The 8,299-nt window shown below is 37.1% G+C and overlaps 1 protein-coding gene across 1 annotated transcript; it reads left to right on the forward strand.

The window, feature by feature from the left end:
* On the forward strand, window positions 1–7,997 carry or55d1 (odorant receptor, family 55, subfamily D, member 1; the record flags this gene model as incomplete). Its single annotated transcript, XM_081370197.1, has 2 exons — window positions 1–691; window positions 7,747–7,997. The coding sequence occupies 2 exons, from the start codon at window positions 1–3 to the stop codon at window positions 7,995–7,997; spliced, it is 942 nt and encodes a 313-aa protein (XP_081226323.1).
* Between the last annotated feature and the right edge of the window lie 302 nt (window positions 7,998–8,299).

The raw sequence follows: 8,299 nt of genomic DNA on the forward strand, positions 1-8,299 counted from the left end.
ATGGATGACAGAACATTCAACTTCTCTCATCAGGAACTCTACTTGATTGGATTCACGGATCTGCAAGAGTATCGGCGATACCTTTTCATTCCTTTTCTTGTAATATTTGCTTTCACGTTGTTTGCAAACTCAATTATAATGCTAGTGATTGTAAAAGAAAGCAAGTTACATGCACCCATGTACATTCTGATCGGGTTTATTGCAGCTCTTGGGTTTATACAGCCAATATTTGTTGTTCCAAGAATGTTAATCAGTTTTCTGTTTGGTAGAAATATGATTTACAAAGATGAATGTCTTGTTCAAACGTTTTGTCTGCATATGGCAGGTTTTTTCCAGTCGACAATTTTAGTTCTGATGGCAGTCGACAGATTTTTTGCCATTATTTTTCCCTTACAGTACCATGACTATGTAAACGTTAAAACATCAATAATATTCTGTTTGTCCTTTTTTTTCCGTAACTTGCTTTGTGTTGCTACGATGGTCGGCCTGATTGGGCCACTCTATTTTTGTAAATCAAATGTGATTTATCATTGTGTTTGTGAGCATACATCAGTTGTCAATACAGCCTGTGGTGATGTGAGCAAGAACCATATGGCTGGAACAATCGCTTTCATCTTAGTAGCATGTGACTGTGCATTTGTAGTCTGCTCTTACATTGTTATTTTTGTCATTATATCTCGCTCTCCTTCTGGTGAGTGTAATGGAAATTTTACATTTAGATGTGTTCTTTTACATTTAGGTGTGTGCAACTTGTGTTAATGTTGAACATTTGTTTGTACTTATAAGCATTTAAAGAAATATAATCATATAGGCTTGCAGGGGCAAAATGTTCTGGGTAGCAAAGAGACTATGAGTACTCAAAGTGACCTATTGTGTACTTCAAGTGTGAAAAGTATGTGCGCAGCTTTGATGAAAATAGAGATAGGCAAAATGTGTGAAATCGAGCAGCAGCTAATTTCCAGGAAACTTTTGCAGACTTGATATTGTTCTGTCTAGATAGAATTTATGTTAGAAGAGATCTCGAACAAGACGTGTTGCCTTTTAAGGTAAACCAAGGCGATCTTTTGAGACAGACCAGGATGTGTTAAGGGTATATAAGCTTGGCAAAAAGGAGAAGTCAGGGCCCTTCTCATATCAGACTCTGACTGATGTGTGAACTGCCTTTCTTGCAAGAAATAAAGCTGATCTTTGTTAACCTTTGAGATATCCTACTGTCTTACAATTATTGATAAAAGTTGAGAAAAGAATTTCCACAACAAATGGCGACGAGGATGATGGGATAACCGTGAACCAACCGATCGCCGTGATAGAGGGACAATTGAATTGATCATCCCGAGAGACCAGCTCTGCGGCTCAAAATCCTCAAGTTTAAGGAGAGAGAATTGTTCTACTCATCACGACGAACGGAGGTGAACGTACTCCCAGAACTGAACTCACGAGGTCATCAAAAGACGGTGAGAGAGAAAATTATTTACGTGGTAAATAAGAAAATTATTTGCGTATTGAATATTTTTTTCCTAAAAGGGTCAGGATTTTTGGAATAAGCCTGAAAGTAATTTCCAAAAGGATTTGAGAATAAGCCTGAAAGTAATAGTCTCAAATGCAGGTGTTAATTGTTTTCCCAGAAGGGCCAGAATTTTGAGAATAAGCCTGAAAGTAACCTTCTCAAAAGTCTAGACAAGTTTGCGGTTTGGAATAAGCCTGAAAGTAACTTCCAAATATTTAACAAGGCACTTGTCTGGGAAAAAGACCTAGCATCGACGGATGTGGGCATTTTTGAAAGTCCTAGATCGACGGATTTAGGCAGGCGTGGTGGCCACGCTGGGGGAAAGAATTAACACAGTAAATATAGTACGTGGTGACCACGTGAGGAGAAAGATTTAAATACGCAAATATAAATACTGAAGAATTTAAATACGCAAATACAAATACTGTTGAGTAAAATTTGTGCAAAAATGAGTAATGTTAATGATAAAGAGTTGGAGACAGTGGATTTCTCAAAAGGGAATTATTGTTCCATGACCAAGAAGAATGGAACAGGGTGGCATCATAGGATACCACAGTTAATTAAATTGTACGGATTTAATGTGTGTTTAATGTCTGAGTGTAAGCCATCTGCAAAAGACAAAGGAAAATTGAACAAAAACAAGTCCAAAAATATACAGAAAAAGATAATTATGACTTTGATGGTCGAATTATAGATGTATGGTTAAATGAGGCAATTACCAGACAAAGAAAACAGATAAATGCAGCATTAGCACCATTAAAGAGTGCAAATAGTAGAGAGACAAAGGCAGAGGAAGCCAGAAAGAGGAAGCCAGAAAAAAAAAACTTTACTAAACTCTGTTTCTAATTCTTCCGAGGGAATGAGATGCATGAAAACCCGCCTGGCTGAGGACGACCGCTGTCCGGCTCCCTACTCCCCCTACCAACCACCACCAGCAGTGGCCCTCCACGAACCACAAAGACAACCAGGAGCAATGGGAAGTCAAGATCCTGAGGAAGACAAAGAAGAAGAGGGAACGAGTCTGCAAGCAAGACCACCAAAATCAAGACCACCCATATCAAAGCCTGCTAGGTTCGATCACCCTGCCCTCTGCTCCTCCAGACTACACTCCTCCATCTCCAAAATTCGTAAATGTTCACCAACCCAAAGAGAAGCACAGGCCAGACAATCAAAGATAAGTATCTGAAAACTGTTTTTCTGGACGGTCTGGACCCTGAAATAGGGAAAAAGGTCAAAACGTCTTGTGTGGGGTACCACCAAGCGCGGCTGGAAGAAATCCGACGACACGCAACGCATCAACAACAGCTGCTGAGAGACCAAGCCAAGAACAAACAGAAAAAGACTGACAAAGACACTCAACTGGCTCTGCTGAAGATGGGGTGGAAGAGGACGTGGAATGGGTGACCAACCCGCAAGGGACCCTGAAGCTTGTTATAATTGTGGGCGAAAAGGACACTGGAGAAATGACTGTCCGGATCCTCCAAAGAACAGAGGATTCCAACAGCCACCAGAGCCGCAAGGAGATTGAAAGAAGGAGGGGGAGGGGAGCGACGGTGAAGGGTCTGACTCCCAGGTGGTAAATATGTCTAATCTTATCTCTTTTTCTGCTCCTTGCAATGAAGAAAATGTGCTTGCTGTTTCTTGCAATGATAAAATATGCTTGCTGACACTGAACTTTTGGTATAAAGCATTTGCAAAATTACCAATGATTGACATTAGTGTCGAGGGAAAGAAAGTTAAGTTTCTAAATTAACAGTGGAGTGAAGAACTCAGTAATTAAAAATGAACAATTGCCTGATTTAACTGTATTATCTGGAAAATGGACAACCTCCAGAAGTGCCACAGGGCATCTGGTAAAGGAACCATATACAGCAGATTTGTCTTGTCAGATTGGTGATCGCTCATTTTCTCATGCTTTTCTTGTAACTACTACCTGTCCTTGTAATCTTCGGGGAAGAGATTTGATGTGTAAACTAAAGCTGAATTTGTATTGTGATGACAGTGGCCTCAATGCTGATATGAGCATGGTGCGAATGCCAACTGAAACATTATATGTTTTTGAATGGAGCACTCCTCAGTGTGGTCTGCAAAACAAAGCCACAAATAGGATGCCTCCTGACCATGATTTCATGGAAGAAAGTGATTTGCATTGCACATGTCATGTTAGCAATGAGCCAGATGAAATTTTTGCTGAAAAATGGTCTGAACTAGAGATTGAGGAACTGAAAACCTCAGAGTTCATTTGGTCAGATAAATGGTGTGCTGTGAAGGTTGAATTGACTGATAGCCAAGCATCACTGTATGATGTTGAGGGGGAAGTCCCTCACATCTCTTTAGCTAAACCACAGACTGCAGAGTGGAGAGAAGTGGGGCTTTTTGTGAAACAGTGTGACTAAAAGATTGGTGGCTGACAAAATGTGTGGCCATCTGAGAGCACAGGGTTTTACAAACAGTCACTAAGAGAAAATATTAAGGGAATCAGAACTGTTAAAGTGATGAATAAATAGTACTATATGAATTGCACGTGTTTTTAAATATTATACTTTTTATATGAAGGCGTCTAGAATTAGTATCCCGTTATCCCTGGGAGATAGTGTGGAAAAATGGTTTTGATCTATGAGATTCTAAGAGTCAATGGTTTACTGTATGTTTAACTAAGATAATTTTTGTGCATTGTGCATATGAGAATGAGATTGGGTGACCAACTTTAAATATAAATTGTGATTTGACAAAAATATTGGTCACTCCATTTCATTTAAAAAGGTAATTTTCTAGATTCAATAGAAACAATGTTTTCTAATTATAAACATTTGAAATCACATGCTGTCATTATCAGCGAGATAGAAATGTTTTTTTATTTTTGTCCATGGATCAAAGATTGTGTGAAGATTTCTAAATATTCTTTTAAATAGCTTATGAGCAACAGCAAAAAGTGGAAAATTGAAATTGTGCAAAGAATGACAAATTGCATTTGAGAAATTAAAACGGATTCTCTCAACTGCAATTGTAGGTCTATACGATTTCTATTTAAAGTGTTTAATCTATTTGATTTTGAAAAGTTAGGTTTACGTTCACTGTGTTAAACTCAAACACATGACGACTGCATCGGACAACTGAGAATTGATATCGTAACGTTCAGACACTGTCGCAAGGGGAATGCCACAGTGTGTCTACGTTCAGTAGTTTCTGTCGTCGTCGAACTTTGTTACCGTTCATATTTGGTGGTATTCCACTCCTAATATATGTTCCCCATTCAGTTCATAAACTGCTAAGGCAGACAAGAATGAATGAATGAATGAACGAATGAATCTCTGGCCAGAGAAGGGTGTGTGGAGTGTGTGAAAGTGAGTGTGTGAATTATGGTGTTCAGAGACATAAATGATGTCAATCAAAACAGCTGTATCTAAACAGGTTAAAATATGACCCAACAGGGAAGAAAATATACCCAACAAAATAACAACCATGGATGATTTTGGCTAACTATCCTGAGCTGGGTTATTGTTGTGGCAGAAATAAACAATGCCACACGCGCAGCGTATAACTTTGGGAAGGCAGAGAGCAAGCAAGCTTGTCCTGTCTACCCCATATTTAACTTTTTACAGGATGTCATGATGGATCTCATCGAACAGAACTGATTCTGTTCCAAATGTATAAAGTATTGTCTTGTCACTGTTTGACATGAAATTTTACAGGTCTCATCAAAAAGGATGACAGGTCGGATAAGCAGATGAGTCCGGCGACATGATACATGATGTTGTAATTAACAAAAATACTTAAGGTCTCCATTCACAGGTGAAAGCAGCCAGGAAATGGTTCACTCCACAAACAAGGTTCCCATCTGGGGTGCAGTGACACCTCCGTCCAAGCATCTCGACTTAAACTACACCAACCAGCCTCAGCAACCCCAAACGCCGACACCAACGACAACGCAAAGCGTAAAGTGAGGGACAAAGGAAGTGCTAGTAACTTTTCCTCCCTTGCCAACGTGGGATAAGCCCATTGCGACGGTTCGCAAAGAATCACCCTGGTGAAGATGGAACGTCCATGGGGTAACGAGATGATCAACACATCTGAAGGAAGATGTGGACCAACTGATGGTTTAAGCTTAGCAGAATAATTAATTTTGTGTGATGTTTATTGATGTTTAATCAAACTATACTGTAGGACTGAGTATTTAGATCTATTATTTGAACAATTACTGATGAATTTGAAAATATTTCAGGTACTCGTAAATTAAGAAGAGGAAAATGTCCTAATTCTATAGAGTATAAGGACTCTAAATAGGTACATTACTGTAAAGATAATGAATAATCTAGGGACTATTTTTGAAGAAACTTGAGGGTTTTAGAACCCTAATTCAGATAGATGCTAAAAAATGAATAGTGGTAATAATTGTTCTCTTATAAGGGAGGCTAAGTAACTTTGCTGGACTAGGTCCAAATAGATAATAGGGTAAGACTTCTATAGCAATTAATTAATGACTAAATTAAATATTTTTTAGGTGTTTCCATTTGTTAAAATAGCAAAAGAAAAACTTTCAAAAGGAGATTGATTTTGGGAAACATATTTAATTTCTGGATTATTATTAGTAAAAGAAGTTACCAGTGTGATTATTGAAATATTCCTTTCATGTATTGTCTAATGTCTGTATTTGATATCTGAGAGGTGACTGCGGGTCTAGTCTATCTAGGAATACAGTAACAGTGCTTGCTAATTTAGCCCGGTTTCCATAAATGAAATATGGACTTGTTTTGTTGGAAAAAGGTCTTCAACGAATTAAAAAAAAATTATGTAGGGGGCACAAAGTTAAAACCTAGACCAAGAACAATGTAACACTTTTGAATTTGAATTTAACACAGTTGAAATGTTCAATTTAAAAACTAAAATGAATCTAAACAGTTAAGACATTTCAGTGAAATAGAATATTTGCTCAAAGCAAAATTCTAAAAAGCTTTCTTAATTCAGAATGAAGTTACAGATTTAATGATCTGGATCAATGGATCCATTATGAACTATTCCGCATTGCCAACAAATAGAGGCAGGACATGTTATGTCCATCAGTTAATTCTGGGAAAAATAGGATGGTAGGAAGATAGGTAATTAAAGATTAAATGGCACATCAGCAGCTAAAGCTATTATCATGGCAAGAGCTTGGGTTAATTTTAAAGTAATGACATTGTTTGAAACAAAATAATACAATTATTGATATTTGTGTTAAAGATAAAAATGAAAAGATTATATTATTTTTTTGGTTAGATTTTATTACACAAATCCTTAAATAGATCTGACTAAGTAAAACAATCGCCTACTTGAAATAAAAGCTAGCAAAATAAGGTTAAGAAAAATGGTTAATCAGCAGTATCAGCCTGTTAAAGGCCTAATAGATCAATGTGATTCAAAATTTAGCTTGATTCAAAGTTAAAAGGCAATGTACTATGGTATGATTAGTTTTTTTTTTGAAAATAGAATTAGATTGCTAGAATTAGAATGTTGGGAAGAAGATGAAGTTGAGGTTACAGTGCCTGAAGATGAGGTATATGAGAACGAGAGCGAACATGAGTTTGACTAAGAAATTAAATGACCATGGGAAAAATTTACCTGTTGTAAATTACTATGATTATAGGAGAAGTAAATGTCAAAATTTGTGTGTATGTTCTTTGAATGAACATGGGGTGGATTGTAATGGAAATTTTACATTTAGATGTGTTCTTTTACATTTAGGTGTGTGCAACTTGTGTTAATGTTGAACATTTGTTTGTACTTATAAGCATTTAAAGAAATATAATCATATAGGCTTGCAGGGGCAAAATGTTCTGGGTAGCAAAGAGACTATGAGTACTCAAAGTGACCTATTGTGTACTTCAAGTGTGAAAAGTATGTGCGCAGCTTTGATGAAAATAGAGATAGGCAAAATGTGTGAAATCGAGCAGCAGCTAATTTCCAGGAAACTTTTGCAGACTTGATATTGTTCTGTCTAGATAGAATTTATGTTAGAAGAGATCTCGAACAAGACGTGTTGCCTTTTAAGGTAAACCAAGGCGATCTTTTGAGACAGACCAGGATGTGTTAAGGGTATATAAGCTTGGCAAAAAGGAGAAGTCAGGGCCCTTCTCATATCAGACTCTGACTGATGTGTGAACTGCCTTTCTTGCAAGAAATAAAGCTGATCTTTGTTAACCTTTGAGATATCCTACTGTCTTACAATTATTGATAAAAGTTGAGAAAAGAATTTCCACAACATGAGTCACGCCAAAAAGCCATCTTGACATGTAGCACACATTTAATGGTCATAGCGGTGGCATTTTTCTGTGTTGTTGTTGCATTTGTTGGCTACAGGGTGCCTACCATACCTAGAGATATCCGCGTGTTAAGCACCTTGTCATATCATCTTATTCCGAACTGCTTTAACCCAGTAATCTATGGAATAAGAACAAAGGAAATCAGAGTTCAGATTGTTAAATATGTATCTAATAAGGTTGAATCATATTAACTTTCTCTCTTTCATTTTACTTTAATGGTTTATTGTACATGAAGGAAAATGTCTGTTATTAGTGTTTGTGTGTGTATATATATATATATATATATATATATATACATAGACTGTATATGATATGTGAATGTATATATCACAAATTTTCATTGTGCTTTCAGCAGTGTTTAGCCAAAAACTGACCCTTTGCCATTACCAATATCCATACAGAAGTAGAAGTAGTTTTTTCCCCAACTATTTATGGAAACCCGATGGCCAGCTTTGGCTCCATGCAGGCGTGATGAATCATTCTTCAAGCAAAA

This window comes from Scardinius erythrophthalmus (genome assembly GCF_964197995.2).
Source record: "Scardinius erythrophthalmus genome assembly, chromosome: 7".
NCBI classification, from domain to species: domain Eukaryota; kingdom Metazoa; phylum Chordata; class Actinopteri; order Cypriniformes; family Leuciscidae; genus Scardinius; species Scardinius erythrophthalmus.